Below are 23,185 nucleotides of genomic sequence, written 5' to 3' on the forward strand. Positions count from 1 at the left end.
GATACCCTCTCTACAGTGGTACCCTCTCTACATTTAAAACCCTCTCTAGTGATACCCTCTCTACAGTGATACATTCTCTACACTGATACATTCTCTACAGTGAAACCCTCTCTACAGTGATACATTCTCTACAGCGATACATTCTCTACAGTGAAACCCTCTCTACAGTGAAACAGTCTCTAGTGGTACCCTCTCTACAGTGATACCCTCTCTACACTGAAACCCTCTCAACAGTGAAACCCTCTCAACAGTGATACATTCTCTACAGTGATACCCTCTCTACAGTGGTACCCTCTCTACATTTAAAACCCTCTCTAGTGATACCCTCTCTACAGTGATACATTCTCTACAGTGATACATTTTCTACAGTGAAACCCTCTCTACAGTGATACATTCTCTACAGTGATACATTCTCTACAGTGAAACCCTCTCTACAGTGAAACCGTCTCTAGTGGTACCCTCTCTACAGTGATACCCTCTCTACATTAAAACCCTCTCTAGTGATGCCCTCTCTACAGTGAAACCCTCTCTACAGTGATACCCTCTCTACAGTGAAACCCTCTCTACAGTGATACCCTCTCTACAGTGATACCCTCTCTACAGTGATACCCTCTCTACAGTGATACCCTCTCTACAGTGAAACCCTCTCTACAGTGATACCCTCTCTACAGTGATACCCTCTCTACAGTGATACCCTCTCTACAGTGATACCCTCTCTACAGTGATACCCTCTCTACAGTGATACCCTCTCTACAGTGATACCCTCTCTACAGTGATACCCTGTCTAGTAGAGGTCGGCCGATTATGATTTTTCAACGCCGATACCGAATATTGGAGGACCAAAAAAAGATGATTCCGATTAATCTGACAATTTTTATATATTTGTAATAATGACAATTACAACAATACTGAATGAACAGTGAACACTTTTATTTTAACTTAATATAATACATAAATAAAATCTATTTCGTTTTAAATATATTATGGAACAGGCTCGATTTTGGTTTAAATAATGCAACAACACAGTGTTGGAGAAGAAAGTAAAAGTGCAATATGAGCCATGTAAAAAAGCTAATGTTTAAGTTCCTTGCTCAGAACATATGAAAGCTGGTGGTTCAATATTCCCAGTTCTTCAATATTCCCAGTTAAGAAGTTTTATGTTGTAGTTATAGGAATTATGACGCATTGACTATTTCTCTCTATACCATTTGTATTTCATATACCTTTGACTATTGAATAATCTAATAGGCACTTTAGTATTGCCAGCCTAATCTCAGGAGTTGATAGGCTTGAAGTCATAATCAGTGCTGTGGTCAAACATTGCTAAGAGCTACTGGCAAACGCAGTAAAGTTTGAATGAATGCTTACGAGCTTGCTGTTGCCTACCACTGCGTTATCAAATATCAAATCATAGACTTAATTATAATATAATAAACACAGAAATACGAGCCTTTGGTCATTAATATGGTAAAATCCGGAAACTATCATTTCGAAAGTAAAACGTTTATTCTTTCAGTGAAATACGGAACCGTTCTGTATTTTATTGAATGGGTGGCAACCCTAAGTAAAAAATATTGATGTTACATTGCACAACCTTCAACGTTGTGTCATAATTATGTACAATTCTGGCAGATTAGTTCACAACGAGCCAGGTGGCCCAAACTGTTGCATATACCCTGACACTGCGTGCAATGAACACAAGAGAAGTGACACAATTTCCCTAGTTAATATTGCCTGCTAACATGAATTTAGTTTAACTAAATATGCAGGTTTTAAAAAAAATACTTATGTGTATTGATTTTAAGAAAGGCATTAATGTTTATGGTTAGGTACATTCGTGCAACGACTGTGCTTTCTTTCGCGAATGCGCTTATGTTAGATCATCTCCCGTTTGGTGAAATAGGCTGTGATTCAATGATAAATTAACAGGCACCGCATTGATTATATGCAATGCAGGACAAGATAGTTAACCTAGTAATATCATCAATCATGTGTAGTTAACTAGTGAATATGTTAAGATTGATTGTTTTTTTATAAGATAAGTTTAATGCTAGCTAGCAACTTACCTTGGGTCCTTGCTGCACTTGCGTAACAGGTGGTCAGCTTGCCATGCAGTTTCCTCGTGGAATGCAATGTAATCGGCCATAATCGGCTTCCAAAAATGCAGATTACCGATTGTTATGATAACTTGAAATCGGCCCTAATTAATCGGCCATGCCCCCAATGCCTCCCTCTATCCCCCATCTCTCCATTCCCCCAATGCCTCCCTCCCTCTATCCCCATCCCTTCATTCCCCAAATGCCTCCCTACCTCTGTCCCCCATCTCTCCATTCCCCCAATGCCTCCCTCCCTCTATCCCCCATCTCTCCATTCCCCCAATGCCTCTCTCCCTCTATCCCCCATCCCTCCATTCCCCCAATGCCTACCTACCTCTGTCCCCCATCTCTCCATTCCCCCAATGCCTCCCTCCCTCTATCCCCCATCTCTCCATTCCCCCAATGCCTCTCTCCCTCTATCCCCCATCCCTCCATTCCCCCAATGCCTCTCTCCCTCTGTCCCCCATCTCTCCATTCCCCCAATGCATCTCTCCATTCCCCCAATGCCTCCCTCCCCTATCCCCATCCCTCCATTCCCCCAATGCCTCTCTCCCTCTGTCCCCCATCTCTCCATTCCCCCAATGCATCTCCCTCCCCCATCCCTCCATTCCCCCAATGCCTCTCTCCCTCTGTCCCCCATCTCTCCATTCCCCCAATGCATCTCTCCATTCCCCCAATGCCTCCCTCCCTCTATCCCCCATCTCTCCATTCCCCCAATACCTCCCTCCCTCTATCCCCCATCTCTCCATTCCCCGAATGCCTCCCTACCTCTGTCCCCCATCTCCCCCAATGCCTCCCTCCCTCTATCCCCCATCTCTCCATTCCCCCAATGCCTCCCTACCTCTGTCCCCCATCTCTCCGTTCCCCCAATGCCTCCCTCCCTCTATTCCCCATCTCTCCATTCCCCCAATGCCAACCTACCTCTGTCCCCCATCTCTCCATTCCCCCAATGCCTCCCTACCTCTGTCCTCCATCTCTCCATTCCCCCAATGCCTCCCTCCCTCTATTCCCCATCTCTCCATTCCCCCAATGCCAACCTACCTCTGTCCCCCATATCTCCATTCCCCGAATGTCTCCCTACCTCTGTCCCCCATCTCTCCACTCTCCGTTCTCCCACTTAAAAAGATGAGAGAGGCCTGTAATTTTCATCATAGGTACACTTCAACTATGACAGACAAAATGAGAAAAAAATATCCAGAAAATCACATTGTAGGATTTTTAATGAATTTATTTGGAAATTATGGTGTGAAAACGTACTTTGGTGCAAATCAATCCCAGAACAACAGCAAAGGACCTTGTGAAGATGCTGGAAGAAACAGGTACAAAAGTATCTGTATCCATAAATGAGTCCTATATTGACATAACCTGAAAGGCCGCTCATCAAGGAAAAACCCACTAGACAAAAGCCAGACTACGGTTTGCAACTGAACATGGGGACAAATATATATATTTTTTAAATGTCCTCTGGTCTGATGATACAAAAATAGAACTGTTTGGCCATAATGATCATCGTTATGTTTGGAGGAAATCCTATAGAACATTTGTGGGCAGAACTGAATAAGCATGTGCGAGCAAGTAGGCCTACAAACCTGACTCAGTTATACCAGCTCTGTCAGGAGGAATGAGCCAAAATTCACCAAACTTATTGTGTGAAGCTTGTGGAAGGCTACACGAGACGTTTGACCCAAGTTAAACAATTTAAAGGCATTGCTATCAAATTCTAATTGAGTGTATGTAAACTTCTGACCCACTGGGAATGCGATGGAATAAATAAAAGCTGAAATAAATAATTCTCTCTACTATTATTCTGAAATTTCACATTCTTAAAATAAAGTGGTGATCCTAACTGACCTAAGACATGGAATATTTACAATGATTAAATGTCAGGAATTGTGAAAAACTGAGTTGAAATGTATTTGGCTAAGGTGTATGTAAACCTCCGACTTCAACTGTATACCCTGCTGCATTGTACTCCTGGGCCTAATGTGTGTGCGTTTTTGTTTTGTTTGTGTGGTGTATGGGGATCAGGGTTACTCCTGATCTCATCTCACCACACGCTCTTAATTCACTGGTCTGGTTTCTATTTAAACAATGGAAGAGAACAGGAGAAAACGCTGACACTAATATTTTGGGCTTTCAGTTATGAGAGAGAGCGAGAGAGAGAGACGTGAGCAGGGTAGATTGTTATGGCGTCTGTATACTATTAATGCTTCAGTCAATACTGGCATTAACCCTGTAATCTATCTGTAACGTAAATGCTGATCGATGGAATAGGTCATAGAAAGGTAGACTGTTCTATATGATGTTTACTAGAAATACTGATTAGAAGAGACGTTTGTGAGGAGAGGGTTAACCCGGCTGAACATAGCAGCAGCTATAACAATCAATATCGTTTATGGAGCCTGGCCAGGTATATGATGTAATTGCCCTGTATCGACTCTAGCCCATATACAGCATAGTGTTTGTTATAGCGCCACCGTCGTCGTCAGGTGGTTCTGTGTACTGCAACCACAGTAACATGTTTGCCAGTGGTGAGGAAAACCAACAAGCTAAATGAACCCAGCTCAGCCCAGCGAGCGCACCACTGGACTGGGTGATAGTGATTCATGATATTAATCAGGTGGTATTTCTGGCAACGCAGTCACTACTGCACTGACATTTAGGCCTCAGCCAGTTTGCTTAAGGGGCTAGGGAGGGGAGGAGAAGAGAGAGGGGGGGGGGGGGAGCAGGGAGGGAGGGAAGGAGAGAGGGAGAGGAGGGGAGGAGAGCAGGGGAGGGGTGAGGCGGAGGAGAGGAGAGGGGAGGAGATGGGGAGGGTTTCTGTGGTAGACTCTAGGCCTATATATGTTTGAAACGGGAATGTGGATATGAGAAGTGACAAGGGAAAGACATGACACAATGGCCTGCAGGTAAATTACTTCATTAGCGAAGTGACATTTTAATTGAGCATCTAGAAAGGTTGAAAGTGTACTTGGAGAGGGGAGGGAGAAGTCTCAATTCAATTATGATCCGGTTTTGATTGACACAGCAGGTACAGACAGTAATACTAATGATTTTGATACCTCTCCTGCGGTAGTTACTCAAGCTGGTTTGTGTGTGACCTTTTTGGATTTGGACGCCATTTTAAAAACTGCACTCTGTCCTTTGTTTGCAGGTTCTAGAACCTTCTAAAAGAGCATCATCACATGATTCCTCCCTCCCGCACCCTCTCTCCAGTCAGACAGACAGAGAGGCCTACTCAGGTTTCAGGAGTGTTTACGATGGGAAGTGATATATCCAACATAGTCGTGTTGCCTCTTATGAGGGCTTACATCATACAACAGGAAACAGATTTTAAAAAAGCCATCATAGATATATACACACACACACAGACAGACAGACAGACAGACAGACAGACAGACAGACAGACAGACAGACAGACAGACAGACAGACAGACAGACAGACAGACAGACAGACAGACAGACAGACAGACAGACAGACAGACAGACAGACAGACAGACAGACAGACAGACAGACAGACAGACAGACAGACAGACAGACAGACAGACAGACAGACAGACAGACAGACAGACAGACAGACAGACAGACAGAGAACACACACATAACATTTTTAGATTCTGCTGATGGCAGAATTGTTCCGGCTGACACTGATGATGAATTAGATGTGTTATCCAGGCAGAGAGGAGCTCAGGTTTTCTCCCAGCTGGTTTGAGAGCGAGAGAGAGAGAGAGATTGGGAATGTTTGTGCGTGCTTGTGTGTGTGCTCACACATATGTGTTTTAGAGAGATGCGAAATTAATACTATTATCCACCCTCCCTCCATTCCACCTGAAGTAAAGAAATACAATAGGAGTCTGCTACATTTCAAGAGGGACGTCCAGGAGGGACGTATGAGGTGATAGAGGAAGTGAATCTAGCTGTAGCTCAGTGTTCAGCTGTCCTGTCCTGTCCTTGGTGAATTGGTGGAAACTGTAGGTGTGTGTGTGTGTGTGTGTGTGTGTGTGTGTGTGTGTGTGTGTGTGTGTGTGTGTGTGTGTGTGTGTGTGTGTGTGTGTGTGTGTGTGTGTGTGTGTGTGTGTGTGTGTGTGTGTGTGTGTGTGTGTGTGTGTGTGTGTGTGTGTGTGTGTGTGTGTGTGTGTGTGTGGAGTTGAAGTAAGGATGTGGCATTGGATGGTTCAGGGGCGAGGAGGTGGCAGTGTGGCACGGCCATGGCTCCTTACACCTGGTGTGTGGGCAATGAATTTCACCCCAGGGTGACACACTCCCCCGGGGCACTGGCCTTGAGGAGCTCTCCCTCTCCCCCAAGGATGTGATTATGTGGCCACATCCATCAGCCAGGGCCCCGGAGGCCAGGATGGAGCCATCAGCACACACCTCACACCCAGGTGTCACGCTCCTTTCACCCAGACACGTGGGCTCACAGGCTGGCTAGAGCAGAACAGACTAACTAGGCCTTTCATTCACACAGACCAGAGCAGAGAACACTGACTGAGTGCTGAGCACTTGCAGTGGGCCATCACACAGGACCATCAAACCATGGAGGCTTTCAGACGAGCTCCATTGCCTCTCACAGTGGTGCTGCTACAGCCCATCAGTTATTATCAGGCTCCCTGGGAGGATAAACCACATCGCAGATCACATCTATTCTATTGCGTGATATTGCACCATTGGTCTCCATCAGATGGAATAGGATTGATTAGTCAGGCCTTATTTGGGCTGTTCCCTTCTCTCAACCCCCTCTAGCCCGTGTCTGTGTGGCTGTCTGGGTAACAATGGTAACACTTGAGCCCTGGCAGAGATCTGCAGGGTGGGTCACTGTTAGGGTCACGTGGGCACTGTGCTTAGAAGAGCCATGGGAGATCATGCCAAATGGCACCTTATGGGCCCTGGTCAGAAGTCGTACACTATGTAGGGAATAGGGTGCCATTTGGGACACAGCCGTATGCTTTTATGGAATCTAATCCAGTGTGTGGCGTGGATCAGGCAGATAACGCCCGGGCAGCCTCAGCTGAGTGCCTATCCTATCTCTCCTATCTACCTTATCGCCACAACAGTTGAACAGGGTGAGAATGGATTAGTGCGGAATTAGATTGGAGGCTAGATACTGTAGGCCAGCTGCAGGACAGATTACAGTGGTGTGGTGGGGATCCTGATATGCTCTGCTCTGTTCTCTCAGTCAGCTCTCTCACTGGGAGCTGCTGGCTCTATACACCCAGCTGAGTCATCTAACCCATAGTCTCCTCAACAGAATGTACTGGGAGATTCTCCTCAAGCCTGGAGATTCATCTCTCTGTCAGCTCGCTCTCTCACTAGGTGCTGGCCCTACATGTAGTACTGATGGATTGTTTATGCTTCTAACTAATTGATATAATCTCCTCAACAGATTACTGTTGGGAAATTCTCCTGTAGAAGTGTTGGAGTATGGGATGCAGTCTTGGTTGTGGTAATATCAATAGATTTATAGTATTGGAGTGCAGCACATTCACCGCCAGTCACCCTCAGTATGCCTGTTAGTGTTGGCAGAGATATACCATAGGAAATGTATTACGTCTCGTTCACACCAACACCTCATTGACGGCTGGAGATGGAAAATAGTTTTACATCCAAATATGACAGAAATGTGTTTAAGCACTGTATCTGCATAGTTTACTGCTGGTTAAATGAAAAGGTCTTTAAAGCTGCAATATGTCACTTTTTGGGAGACCCGACCAAATTCACATAGAAATGTGAGTTATTATCTGTCAATCTCATTGAAAGCAAGTCTAAGAAGCGATAGGTATGTTCTATCTGTGCCATTTCTATGCTTCCCGTTCATAGTTTTGCATCTTTTACTTTGGGTTCTGTACACAGCTGCATCATTAAGACAAGGAGAATCGTACGTGTTCGGGCTGGAGGAGGTTCGTGAATGTCATAGATAAGCAGCATCTCATCACAAATTGGATGCATCAGACTACTAGACCAACGAGACCAACTTTACTGCCAATGTTTCGCTGCTAAACATATTTCCATGTTCAAATCCAGAAGTTAAATGAGTCCCTTTCAATGTGCTACATATCTCCTTGCTAAGTGCTACATTTCTCCTTGCTAAGTGCTACATATCTCCTTGCTAAGTGCTAAATGACTCCTTGCTTAGTGCTACATGTCTCCTTGCTAAGTGCTACATATATCCTTGCTAAGTACCACATATCTCCTTTCTAAGTGCTACATATCTCCTTGCTAAGTGCGACATATCTCCTTGCTAAGTGCTACATATCTCCTTGCTAAGTGCTACATATCTCCTTGCTAAGTGCTACATATCTCCTTGCTAAGTGCTACATATGTCCTTGCTAAGTGCTACATATCTCCTTGCTGAGTGCCACATATCTCCTTGCTGAGTGCCACATATCTCCTTGCTAAGTGCTACATATCTCCTTGCTAAGTGCTACATATCTCCTTGCTAAGTGCTATATATCTCCTTGCTAAGTGCTACATATCTCCTTGCTAAGTGCTACATATCTCCTTGCTAAGTGCTACATATGTCCTTGCTAAGTGCTACATATCTCCTTGCTGAGTGCCACATATCTCCTTGCTGAGTGCCACATATCTCCTTGCTAAGTGCTACATATCTCCTTGCTAAGTGCTACATATCTCCTTGCTAAGTGCTATATATCTCCTTGCTAAGTGCTACATATCTCCTTGCTAAGTGCTACATATCTCCTTGCTAAGAGCTACATATCTCCTTGCTAAGTGCTACATATCTCCTTGCTGAGTGCCACATATCTCCTTGCTAAGTGCTAAACATCTCCTTGCTAAGTGCTACATATCTCCTTGCTAAGTGCTACATATCTCCTTGCTATGTGCTACATATCTCCTTGCTGAGTGCCACATATCTCCTTGCTAAGTGCTACACATCTCCTTGCTAAGTGCTACATATCTCCTTGCTAAGTGCTACATATCTCCTTGCTAAGTGCTACATATCTCCTTGCTATGTGCTACATATCTCCTTGCTAAGTGCTACATATCTCCTTGCTAAGTGCTACATATCTCCTTGCTGAGTGCCACATATCTCCTTGCTAAGTGCTACACATCTCCTTGCTAAGTGCTACATATCTCCTTGCTAAGTGCTACATATCTCCTTGCTAAGTGCTACATATCTCCTTGCTATGTGCTACATATCTCCTTGCTAAGTGCTACATATCTCCTTCCTAAGTGCTACATATCTCCTTGCTAAGTGCTACATATCTCCTTGCTAAGTGCTACATATCTCCTTGCTGAGTGCTACATATCACCTTGCTGAGTGCTACATATTTCCTTGCTAAGTGCTACATATTTCCTTGCTAAGTGCTACACGTCTAGGAATACATGTTCTTCTAGAAGCCCAATACTGTATGTTCAGAGGAATCTAAACCGTTTGTATATCAAATGCATTTATAATGTGTAATATGTTGTATTTATAGAGTGAACTGAACAATCTGAACGCCCTCCCGTTTCCCCTACACACATTCATGTGACTTTTCCCCTGGATTTATTCAGCTCTGTCCCTAGACAAATTGCTGTGCCCAGTCAGCCACACTCAGTGAGCCAGACCCTGGCAGACTTCCTCCCAACTCGAGAGGGGAAAGCAAAGAGCAGTTTGGATTGGAGTTTGGTCAATCTTCAAAACCTTTTCCAGGGTGCTTACATGCCCGTATCAAAAGAGCCCAGCTGGCAGGGGCCCCTATGGGACCCAGGGCTTCAGCAGCCCCTGCCACAGACCCCCCTCTACCCCCTGCTTTCATGGTCCTGAGCTGGTTCTGCATATGATATACTGAGTAGAGGACACTGGTAGGGTTTCTCCTCTCCAGCGGGTGAATGGAGAGACTGAACGGTTGCGCTCTCCACAGTCATTGCTCCCGTTCATGCTCTCATTCGTAGCTTTCTAGCTGACCAACGAGACAGTTGAGTGCAACCTAAACACTTATTTCTACCCCAGTTTCCCCCTGTAAACTTCTTCTGATAGAGCTCTCGCTGTCATAGTATGTATGCCATTTAGTATGTATGAATGCACCCCAGTCTGTCCGGAAGTCAACTCTAGGTCAGCAAACAAGGTTCATGATTGTGAAACTAAAATGAACCTTAAGCTAGCTAACAGTATGCACGGCCCCATAGCTTTGGTGTGTTCCTATGAACAATGGTCTGCTGAAGGTCTAACCGTTTTCACACATGTACCGTGTTTTTCAACAGTCTCATCCATCTTCGTCTGTGTCCCTGCCTCTGTTCCTCTGGTTCTGCTCTCAGCACTGGGGAGAGAGAGATGGCTTATGGTGGGTTGGTAATGGCTGAGGTGTTGACATGAGGCCAGGGAAAGGGTTGGCTCAGCAGAGGGGAGTTTCTGTAAAGGAGGGAGTGTAATACCCACTGAGGGAGAGGAGTGGGGAGGAGACAGAGGATGGGGAAAGGAGAGGAAAGTAGGGTGGTACATTTAACCGTAAGAAACTCTCTCCCAATAGCCTATAGATAAATAATTGAGGGGTCAAGATGGACTGAGCAGCGTGAGTGTATGAGGAAATCATGCTGAGAGAGTAGGTGAGAGGGAAAGGGAGATTGTCAGACCTACAGTGAGGTTAGATGTGGGAGAGAGGAAAGCTTTCTCTTTTTGGATAGAAGTCCACTGGCATCAGCCCTACTCTCTCTCTCCACCACTCTCTCCACCTCTCTCTCTCCACCTCACGCTCTATCTCTCTGTAAAGTGCCTCTATCTGAGAATGTCAAGGGAGATGTTCAAGTACTTTACCTCACAAGCTGCGTGCCTGGAATGGTTTTCCCTACTCGTGGATTGTATCATGGGGGAGTTTAGTACCTCTACAGAACAGCATCCGTCTATCCATACGCCCCCTAAATGTGAAAAACAGCTGTGTGTGTGTGTCGGGGTCTTCTGTAGTGGGCTGGGGGACGGGGACAGAGAGCAGAGGGGTGTGTGTGTGTGTGTGTGTGTGTGTGTGTGTGTGTGTGTGTGTGTGTGTGTGTGTGTGTGTGTGTGTGTGTGTGTGTGTGTGTGTGTGTGTGTGTGTGTGTGTGTGTGTGTGTGTTTGCGTGCGTGCGTGTGACTAGGCAGTGACTTTGTTCAGTGCTCCCTGGACAGTGTGTGTTCTGTGATAGTGATATGATTCAGATCAAGTGCAGACATTGTGTGTGGAAGGTCAGAGTTATCTAGTGGTCTCCTGTGGTTGCAGACACACAGCACAACACAGCCAGCTGACAGAGAGAGCTAGTCCCCTCAGACACACACACACACACACACACACACACACACACACACACACACACACACACACACACACACACACACACACGCACACACACACCTACTCTCTCTCGCACACATCCACACACACACACCTACGCTCGCTCGCTTGCTCACACACACAAACACACACACAAATGCAGACTCTCTTTCTCACACATGCATGGAGATCTGTCTGAGAGGTCAGATCCTGAAGTGGGCTCCCTCTGCTCTCTGCAAACATTACCACCATGAGACCAACACACACACAAACACTGTCTTTCTCTCTCTCTCTCACACACACACACACAGACACACACGGATTAAGATACTCAAATACACTCAAAGAAACGCAGGCTCTCTCTCTCTCTCTCTCTCTCTCTCTCTCTCTCTCTCTCACACACACACACACACACACACACACACACACACACACACACACACACACACACACACACACACACACACACACACACACACACACACACATACACACTCATCCCGGGTCAACGGCATCATCTCACAGCATGTACTCACGGCATGTCTCCCTCTTGCTTTGTGGATTAACATATTTGCTTTTATGATTTTCTTTCTCCATCTCCCTCTCTGCCGTAAATGTAAATGTCAGTAACCAGATTAAGGATGGGCGGGCGCCTCCCCCACATCCTGCCTGGTGCGTATGGTTTTCACATATGTAGGTCTGCTACGAGGCTTGTGTTTGCGTTACGCTGCTGCTAGGCAGGGTGAGGGTCAGGACTGACATGGAATGGAACCGCTGGTTTTCACATTCAGCTTCTGTTCAGAAGCTATTCAGTCTTTGAGCTGTGCTCACCCATACGGAACCATACGGCCCGGCTCTATGGACCTGGCTAACCCTGGCTAACCTCTAGGCTTTGAGGCAATGAATCAGGGCTGTAGTTCAACTTCCTTCACCTTTGTTCTATTGTGTTTGGCCCCTATAACCGCCCCCCGGCCTCGCCCCTCCTCCCGGAGGACCTTCTCATGACAGACATGTGACCTTGAGACGACCCCCTTGGGTGGGGCTGGTGGGTGTGGTAGGGGTGAGGGTTTCGTTGTGGGGCCGGGGTGCTCTTTCGGCCTGTCACCCTGGGAATAGATATACGGGGATAGAGAGGAAGGAGGGGCCCAACAGATGATAGAGCCATCAGCTTTCATGTTACCACAGTGACACGTGACATGTGACATCACACAGCTATCTCTCTTTCACGCCGCCGCCAGTTGCCAGGGTCCCATGTTCCCTCCGTAGATTTACTGTCACCTTTGTTTGGGAAGTGGCAACCTTGGTAGCCTTTTGTTTGGGAAGTGGCAACCTTGGTAGCCTTTTGTTTGGGAAGTGGCAACCTTGGTAGCCTTTTGTTTGGGAAGTGGCAACCTTGGTAGCCTTTGTTTGGGAAGTGGCAACCTTTATTTGGGAAGTGGCAACCTTTATTTGGGAAGTGGCAACCTTGGTAGCCTTTTGTTTGGGAAGTGGCAACCTTGGTAGCCTTTATTTGGGAAGCGCCAACCTTTATTTGGGAAGTGGCAACCTTTATTTGGGAAGCCTTGGTAGCCTTTATAGCCTTTATTTGGGAAGCGGCAACCTTGGGAAGCGGCAACCTTTATTTGGGAAGCGGCAACCTTTATTTGGGAAGCGGCAACCTTTATTTGGGAAGCGGCAACCTTTATTTGGGAAGCGGCAACCTTTATTTGGGAACTGGCAACCTTTATGACCTACACCAATGTCAGAAAAAAGACAAATCCTAGCATGTGGCTTTAACATTGAGATCCCTAATGTCATGTTTGAGACAATATATCTAGATATCTAATATATCTGAGGCCATTTGAAATGCTATACTGCCGTCATATTTACTTTTTCATACAACACAGTAACATCTAACCTCAGTGTGTCTCTGTCTCGTGTGTTTAATACAGGAATGCTAACCCTTTGTGTGTCTCTCTGTCCGGTCAGATCCGTGTGGACGGTCCTCCTCACGGTGGGGTGCAGTATGAGACGAAGCTGGTCATCAAGGACGGCAGCCCCATCCTCAGAGACATGGCCTTCTCTCTGGACCACAACTACCTCTACGTCATGTCAGAGAAACAGGTGAGTAAAGCCACACACACACACATTGACGCACACATACACACACACACACACACACACACACAATGCTGCTGTTCGGTAGAAGACAGGTCACAGGGGTACATTGTGACTGCACGTACAGCTGATATCAAGCACCATTGATAATGACATGGCAAAGTGGCACCCAAAGTGTGTATGTGTGTGTGTGTGTGTGTGTTTGCACGCTCTGATAGCCACCCCACCCCCCCACCCCTTTGTGTGACACTATAAGTAACCAGGGTGGCACGCAAGCGGTGTGTGTGCGCGTGTGTGTGTGTGTGTGTGTGGGGGGGGTGTGACAGTATCTGGTAATGTAGGAAGGAGAGGGTATTAGGGATGAGGGTAGAGAGGGAGGGAGGGAGGTGGAAGAGACATGGAAGAGACATGGAGGGGACAGAGAGGAGACATGGAGAGGACAGAGAGGAGACAGAGAGGAGACAGAGAGGAGACATGGAGGAGACATGGAGGAGACAGAGAGGAGACAGAGAGGAGACATGGAGGGGACAGAGAGGAGACAGAGAGGAGACAGAGGAGACAGAGAGGAGACATGGAGGGGACAGAGAGGAGACATGGAGGGGACATGGAGGAGACAGAGAGGAGACATAGAGGAGACAGAGAGGAGACATGGAGGGGACAGAGAGGAGACATGGAGGAGACAGAGAGGAGACATGGAGGAGACAGAGAGGAGACATGGAGGGGACAGAGAGGAGACATGGAGGAGACAGAGAGGAGACATGGAGGGGACAGAGAGGAGACATGGAGGAGACAGAGAGGAGACATGGAGGAGACAGAGAGGAGTCATGGAGGAGACAGAGAGGAGACAGAGAGGAGACATAGAGACAGAGAGGAGACAGAGAGGAGACATGGAGGAGACAGAGAGGAGACAGAGAGGAGACAGAGAGGAGACATGGAGGAGACATGGAGGAGACATGGAGGAGACATGAAGGAGACAGAGCGTAGGGAACTGGCTGGCTGCGTGGTCTGAAGAAAGAGTGAGTGATGAGGGGAAGAGGGACAGCTGGAGGAGTGAGGAGGAGGAGACAAAGTGCAAGGTCACCCCGTCACCACACTTCTAATGAGGTGACAAAGCGTGGCCACCACAGCACAGCAGCAGCTGATAGCAGATAGCCATCAATAGGGCCTCATATTAAACAGGCTCAGAGGAGAAGAGAGCAGAGCCTCAAAGACATCCGGCTACACAGCATTACCCTGTCATACAGAGGTGACAGATGACTGTCTCTCCTCTCCTCCTACCTTTTAAAGAGAAACCAACTGGCCTCCACTGGGCCCAAGGAGGGACTGAGGCAGGTCACACAAGGAAGGAGACTGGCTCTGTATATGGCAAGGCTGGAATACCCTGGTAGCTAGCTTCTGGCTACTCTATCTAGACGACCTGCCATCACCAACAGCCCCTGTAGTCTCTTCTAGACACATGATCAGGAAAGCAAAGGAATGGGCATCCCTGATTGGGTTGATTCCTGCACATGCCCAGTGTACGTTGCTAGGCTGCTGATTGGTGTTGATGTATTTTAGAGTGTCTTCCATTTGTGCTTTGGTCTCGGTGCAGGCTTTGATTTGTCGTCCTTCACTCAGTCATGTGTGAAGAAGAGTAGTGACGTGTCCATTGTTGTTGATGTCACTCGTATTTTGGCAGTGGGTCGCCTGTCTCTCTCTCTTTCTCCAGGTGCTAGTGGGGGCGTAGAGAATGTGGATGAGGACGTCACACCGCCACTGACTTGTTGCCGTGCTTGTTGCCGTGCATGTTCAACGGGGCTGCTTCTCTGCTCCACAGTCACACTTCACAGAGTAACAGGATTAGGATTCAGCCCAAGTCAGACACGCTCTATACTACACACCCACAGCGTCTCCCTCTCTTTCTGTCTCTCTCTCTCTCTCTCTCTCTCTCTCTCTTGCTCTCTCTCTCTCTCTCTCTCTCTCTCTCTCTCTCTCTCTCTCTCTTGCTCTCTCTCTCTCTCTCTCTCTCTCTCTCTCTCTCTCTCTCTCTCTCTCTCTCTCTCTCTCTCTCTCTCTCTCTCTCTCTTGCTCTCTCTCTCTCTCTCTCTCTCTCTCTCTCTCTCTCTCTCTCTCTCTCTCTCTCTCTCTCTCTCTCTGTCCTTCGCTACCCCCCCTTTCTATTTCTCCTGTAACACTCAGCGAATACTGCCATCCGGCCTTACCCTGGCCTACTTAATAGGGACATGGTGGTGGGTTGAGCTTACCGTCATGCGAAGGTTCTGATTGCGTCCCTATAGTGTGATAATCTGCCGTGTGACTTGTCTATGTGACACCCGGTCTTTTCACACGCGGAAGGAGAACATTTCTTAGCACAGGGTAGTCCAGCAACTCATAACAGTACTTCGTAATGGTACAGCATCTCCTATCGCCGCTACTACAGCATATAGCCTGAGGAAACGTGGGATGGTCGTCATCAGACCGGACCGCTACCACAACATCCCTCGACTGATAGTGAATAACATTGTACATTGTATACCGCCAGTCACTTGACAATGACTCATAGCCTTTAAGAGCGTGTAACACTGACACCCCTACCATTATTCCACTGTGTCCACTGTCCACATGATGCCGTGATCACAGCTCCTCAGCATCATGGGTTGCTTCTGATAGAGACGACACCCTGTTCAATCGTCGAGGCGTTGGAGGCGAAACACATGATTTAAGTAGATGATAAACAAAAGGGGGAGGGGGGTGATAGCAAATTGAAGAGTGGAGAGGGGACAGATTTGGCTCCAGTTGTTGCTTCCTACTCAGAATAACAATGAGACTGTGTGTGTGTGTGTGTGTGTGTGTGTGTGTGTGTGTGTGTGTGTGTGTGTGTGTGTGTGTGTGTGTGTGTGTGTGTGTGTGTGTGTGTGTGTGTGTGTGTGTGTGTGTGTGTGTGTGTGTGTGTGTGTGTGTGTGTGTGTGTCTGGCGCAGGGATGAAGAGGCTGGCAGAGAGGGAGAGAGAAAGAATGTGTGTGTGTGTGTGTGTGTGTGTGTGTGTGTGTGTGTGTGTGTGTGTGTGTGTGTGTGTGCGTGTGCGTGTGTGTGTGTGTTGGGCTCATGGTGGTAATGTTTGCAGAGAGCAGAGGGAGCCCACTCCAGGATCTGGCCTCTCAGACAGATCTCCATCACACCCCTCTGTGTGTGTTGTGTCAGGGGTGAGAAGGATGTGGGAGGTGTGGAGCGCACACACAGACACACACACACCTTCTCTGATCTTATTTGCATGGATTCTCTGATACTGTTCTGGCTCTGGCTTTCACACACACACTCACGCAAATGCTATAATTACACACACTTGTGAACACTGCTCTCTACATTCAATATTCAAATGAATGTCTCCAAAATTCTTTGTGCCTCTACATCCAGCCTCTATCTCACTATACAGTATAGATTACATCTAGTGCATATGCATAGACGCTGTTCATTTACTCTGTTAAGGAGTATTCAGAAGACATTGTCTAGCACTTACAAAGGACTCTCAATCTCTCTCGCTCGCTCGCACACACACACACACACGCACACACACAAACACACACACACACACACCCACACACGCACACACACAAACGCACACACACACACGCACACCTACAAACACACACACACACACACACACACACACACATACACCCTCGCTCATGCACATTTCTCAAATGTCTCTTTTTTATTTGATCGATTCAAATTGTAGTGCCATCTCAAACTAGCTTTTGTTTTTCCAGCTTTCATGACAATACCATCCACCATAGTAATGATCCAGTCAGATTGGTCCAATGTGAGGCAGTGTGCTGGAACTGATGAAAGAGCTGGCTGAATGGCTGCCTTTCTTCAGGAGTGATGTGTGTGTGTGTGTGTGTGTGTGTGTGTGTGTGTGTGTGTGTGTGTGTGTGTGTGTGTGTGTGTGTGTGTGTGTGTGTGTGTGTGTGTGTGTGTGTGTGTGTGTGTGTGTGTGTGTGTGTGTGTGTGTGTGTGTGTGTGTGTGTGTGTGTGTGTGTGTGTGTGTGTGGTGTGTGTGTGTGGTGTGTGTGTGTCTGTGTCTGAGTGAGCGTGCCTTGCCTGTGTGCGTGCAGGGTGCTGAATCATCACTGACAGGACAGACTGGAGACACTCACCACTGTTATTTGATTTGATTCATACATCACGGTGGTCCCTCCGCCTACCCGGCCGACACCTACTTTTGTCTCGGGAGATATTTATGCCTTTTTCTCTCTAGATTCATCCAGCTTTTGTCTTCACTTGAATGACTCTTTCAATGTTACACCAATAGAGAGTTGTGTCACATGGGCTCGAGTTGAGATCCCTGACTCAAACAAAGGGACCCTGTATGTCTCCAGTCAGGCCGCTGGTCATGACGATCCTTTGAGGAACGCGTGTGTCTCAGACCACATGTTAGGGGGAGTAGCAGTGCAGTCAGTAAGTCTGTGGCGTGGTGCTAGTTATTTATAGGGTTATAATTCAGTGATGGGTGCGTGTCCCGAATGGCACCTTATTCTGTACATACTTGCCCTGGTCAAAAGTGGTGCACTGTATAGGGAACAGTGTGTCCTTTAGGATTTTTAACCATGGTGATGTGGAGGAGAGCTGAAGGCCAATGCAGCGCTGGAAGGAAAAGGTCAGAGTTGTTTTAGCATATTCAGCTGAACAGCCTTCCCTATGGAAGTGTGCGCGTGTGTAAGAGAGGTTGATGAGTTTGTGTTGAAATCATGTGAAATGTCTCGTGATGAAATGCCTCACGTTTCTCTGTGTTTTATATTTGATCAGAAGCACTGCCTTTTCAAACAGAATAACACAGTTGACACGTGTGCACCACTATCAAACACTGCATCATCTGAAGGCCAGAGCCAAGCTCGAGCCCAATACAAAGGGGCTTGTAACAGCTCTGGGAGCAATAGAGGCTCCTGAAACAGGTATGGAAAGCAGTTAGACCTAGAGATAGAACAATCCCTTTGTTAGACTGATGATGAATGCATCCATTCTAGAGGATTGGGGATCTATGAGATAAGCCTCTCTGTGATTTTATCTCTATGCTGAGGTACACCTGGCGCTGACTCCACATGTAAATCCAGGAGTGTGTTAGTTCTGCCGGCCCCACCCTGCCTCACCTAGCCACTAGTCACTGGCTGGCTACTGTTTGTCTTCTCCTCGTGGGAGAACGTGCTCTGCCTCAGAATAAGACTAGCTCTGTTTGCATAGCCACCAGGTGGGGTAACAAAAGTGAGACACACGCACACACACACACACGCACACACACACACGCACGCACGCACGCACGCACACACACTGCCAGTCGCACACTGAGCTGCACAGGGCCGCTTACAGGGTATTTGTTCTCTTTGTTGTGGGTTTTATCGATGTGATGCAGTGGAGAGAGAGGCATGAATTGGGACAATCACCTGGCCATCAAGAATTCTCTTTTGTAAGCTGGATTATTTATATTTTGATTAGGCCCTTTCATGGCCATTGTGATGGGCCCAATATCATCATCACACACTGTTGAGTGGAATCACTGGATGGATTGTTGTCGTTGTGGCAGACTGCCGCTGGCTGGGAGGTGTGTTAGTGTGTATATGTGTGCGTGCATATGTGTGTGTGTGTGAGTGTGTGCGTGTGTATGCCTAGTCGTGTGTGTGTGTGTGCGTTGTGTTGTGGTCAACCGGCCGGTGTTGTCAGCAATAAATGATTCATGTGGAATAATCCAGATCTCACATGTGAGGGCTTTCAGAAGTGATACCTGTGGAGAAACCATTATATTTACCCTGGCTGCTTCTCCAAACACCAATTAGAGCCAAACATCAGTCAGATGCAGCCGCAGCACATGTGGAGGAAAGGGACTAGTCTGTTGTCTTCACACAGTGTTCTGATACACACACACACACACGCGCGCACGCACACACACACACGCATATGCACACACACAAGTGCACACACGCACGCACACACACACACACACACACACACACACACACACACACACACACACACACACACACACACACACACACACACACACACACACACACACGACTAGGCACACAGACCACTAGGCACACACACGCACACACACACACACGACTAGGCACACACACGACTAGGCACACACACACACACACGACTAGGCAAACACACGACTAGGCACACACACACACACACACGACTAGGCACCCACACACACACACGACTAGGCACACACACACACACACACACACACGACTAGGCACACACACACTCACACACACGCACGCACACACACACAAACGGTAGAGGAACTAGTCTGTTGTTTTAATGGTATAGTATTCAGTCACAAACGTAGGCTGGAGAATAATTCATGGCCTGTATTCACAAAGCATCTAGTGCTGATCAGCTCCTGCTATGAGACGATTTATGGATCCGGGCCCAGGTGTTGACTTTATGATGTTTTAGGATGTTTGCCAAAGGTACACTTAACACTCACGCTCGTTCCAGTGAAATAGCAGCTTTCTTTTGTCCACCTCTGAATGAAGAGGAGTGTGAGAGTCCCAGTGGTGTGACTAACCCACAGAGACCTAGCTGGCCTGTATAACACACTAGCCTTTAACAGGCTAGATTCTGTCTATCCTCACCCCCCTCTTTACAGCCACATACAGACGTGCTGCTGTCTCTGTCACTCTTGAACAGTCTCTTTAGCAGGGAATGCCCCCCCCATCATACCATGTAACATCGGCAACATTACAGCTCAGAGATCATTTGCAAAGAAAATACTCCTGCATTTTTTTTCAAGCTTGGCAATTTCTCCCAAGTGCTCAGCTGTGAAATTTGAAATCCATGCATGATTTCCCTTTTATATTTATTTATTTTTGTAGGATTTTGGGCTCAATGCCCCCCCAATCCACCCTCTATCCCATATCCCCAAACCCCCACTCTTCTTTACCTTTGTTTAAGCAGCGTAAAGACATTCAGAGGAAATGGGTTCAGCGGTTATCAAGACGGGAGAAATTGGAAATAGGATTTATTCACACCTTCTGCTGCCAGGCTTAGATTGGGTGACACACCACTGGATCATTAGAATGCCAGACCTTGGTGCATATGACAGTGTGATTTCATGTGTTAATGGGCAAACACCGTCTGGAGAAGAGCTGATATTAGGCTGGTGTGATCCTGCAGAGGCAGGGCTGATGTTGCAGAGCAGAGCCCAATCTAGTCCTCCGTAAAGCAGCACTGTTCCTGGAGAGTCTTTTGTTTCCCAGGTTTACACCATATAGACCACATGCAGATTGGATTGGCTCACAGCCATTAGAGAGGGAAGGAGGGGTGCACTTCGTGTGTGTGTGTGTGTGTGTGTGTGTGTGTGTGTGTGTGTGTGTGTGTGTGTGTGTGTGTGTGTGTGTGTGTGTGTGTGTGTGTGTGTGTGTGTGTGTGTGTGTGTGTGTGTGTGCGTGTGTGTGTGTGTGTGTGTGTGTGTGCGCGTGCGTGCGTGTGTGTGTGCGCGTGTGTGCGTGCGTGCAGAACTCAGGAACAAAATGGAACAGGAGGATGTGATTAATGAGAACAAAGCAACATTAATATTCTCTTAAGAGCTCTCTCTCCCCCCTCTCAACTCTCTCTCTCTCCTCTCTTTCTCTCTCTCTCTCTCTATCTCTCGTTCTCTCCTCTCTCCCTTGCTCTCTCTCTCTCTCGTTCTCTCCTCTCTCCCTTGCTCTCTCTCTCTCTCCACCTCTCCTCTCTCTCCTCCCTCCTCTACTAGACTTGGCCTTTAAAACGAGCCACTCTATTTTAAACTCCTCTTCAGACAGCAGCTCCATGAAGAGGACCTGAGGTCTGGAATGTTAGCTCAGTGTGACTCCTGCATTCTGGAGCATTCAAGAACAGGAACAATGACCTGCACATACAGTAGGGCGATAGGGGAAGTCTGGGAAAAGTTGAACAAATAATGACCAACAAAAGAGGGCAAAGAATAGTGAGTGATGTCAAGATGGCAGCTGGACAAAAGACTGGTGGTTAATGGTCTCTCTGTCTTTCCTTCTCCCTCTATCCCTCCATTCACGTTCTCATTTCGCTCTACTGGCCCTCTCCTTCCTCTCTCTCACGCTCACTTTCTCTGAGTTTGTAGTCAAGTGCCCCTTCCACACTCTCCTCCAACCCGGTCTTGTCCATCTCCGTCCCGTGACCCTGCTCTGACCTGAAGGCAGCCATGTTAGGAGGCAGCTGTTTTAGCCGCAGAAAGGGAACAAGTAGAGGGTTTTGACCGTTGACCCTGATCTCTCGTGGCTCTCACACATCACTGTCACCCTGCCGGCCCTGTGCAAAAACTGCCATTAAATAGGCTCTCACCACAAGAATAGAGGGGTTGAACAATCAGACGGCTGCTTTCAGGATAGAATCAAAGGACCCTGGAATGGAATGGAATGTGTTGAAATCATCAAGCCTCTTTTCAGATTGTTCCAGTGACCTAGCCACATAAGGCTCTTACAGTGCATTTGGAAAGTATTCAGAGCCCTTGACTTTTTCCACATTTTGTTACGTTACTGCCTTATTCTAAAATTGATGGCATAAAATTACAGCCTTGAGTCTACTTGGGTATGACGCTACAAGCTTGCAAAGAAGTCACATACCTTATTTACATAAGTATTCACACCCTTATGATACTCGAAATTGAGATCAGGTGTATCCTGTTTCCATTGATCATCCTTGAGATGTTTCTACAACTTGATTGGAGTCCATCTGTGGTAAATTCAATTGATTGGACATGATTTGGAAAGGCACACACCTGTCTATATAAGGTCCCACAATTAACAGTGCATGTCAGAGAAAAAAACCAAGCCATGAGGTCGAAGGAATTTTCCGTAGAGCTCCGAGACAGGATTGTGTCGAGGCACAGAACTGGGGAAGGGTACCAAAACAAAATCTGCAACATTGAAGGTCTCCAAGAACACAGTGGCCTCCATCGTTCTTAAATGGAAGAAGTTTGGAACCACCAAGAATCTTCCTAGAACTGGCCGCATGGACAAACTGAGCAATCGGGGGAGAAGGGCCTTTAACCTGATGGTCGTTCTGAGAGCTCCAGTGTTCCTCTGCGGAGATGGGAGAACCTTCCAGAAGGACAACCATCTCTGCAGCACTCCACCAATCAATGGCAGAGTGGCCAGATGGAAGCCATTGCTCAGTAAAAGGCATAGGCCTTGGAGTTTGCCAAAAGGCACTTAAAGGACTCTCAGACAATGAGAAACAAGATGAAACGTCGATTGAAATCTTTGGCCTGAATGCCAAGTCTGGAGGAAACCTGGCACCATCCCTACAGTGAAGCATGGTGGTGGCAGCATCATGCTGTGAGGATGTTTTTCAGAGGCAGGGACTGGGAGACTAGTCATAATCGAGGGAAAGATGAACGGAGCAAAGTACAGAGAGATTATTGATGAAAACCTGTTCCAGTGCACTCAGGACCTCAGACTGGGGTAAATATATAATAATAATAATAATATATGCCATTTAGCTGACGCTTTTATCCAAAGCGACTTACAGTCATGTGTGCATACATTCTATGTATGGGTGGTCCCGGGAATCGAACCCACTACCCTGGCGTTACAAGCGCCATGCTCTACCAACTGAGCCACAGAAGGACCACATAAATGTTGCCCTTCCAACAGGGAGACAACGTAGGAGTCTCTGAATGTCCTTGAGTGGCCCAGCCAGAGTCCTCCGAAACACAACCCAACCAAGCCGCACTGCTTCTTAACACAGCGCGCATCCA

General features: G+C 47.2%; 1 protein-coding gene across 2 annotated transcripts in view; it reads left to right on the top strand.

Moving 5' to 3' along the window:
* Positions 1-23,185, top strand: part of LOC118360327 (plexin-A2-like) — a 324,415-nt gene that overhangs the window by 128,328 nt on the left and 172,902 nt on the right. For both annotated transcript variants that reach the window (XM_052482378.1, XM_052482379.1), the window contains exon 4: positions 13,308-13,442. In XM_052482378.1, the coding sequence (XP_052338338.1) occupies positions 13,308-13,442 (135 nt within the window). The remainder of the gene's footprint in view (positions 1-13,307; positions 13,443-23,185) is intronic.

Source organism: Oncorhynchus keta, chromosome 27 (assembly GCF_023373465.1).
Source record: "Oncorhynchus keta strain PuntledgeMale-10-30-2019 chromosome 27, Oket_V2, whole genome shotgun sequence".
Classification (NCBI taxonomy): domain Eukaryota; kingdom Metazoa; phylum Chordata; class Actinopteri; order Salmoniformes; family Salmonidae; genus Oncorhynchus; species Oncorhynchus keta.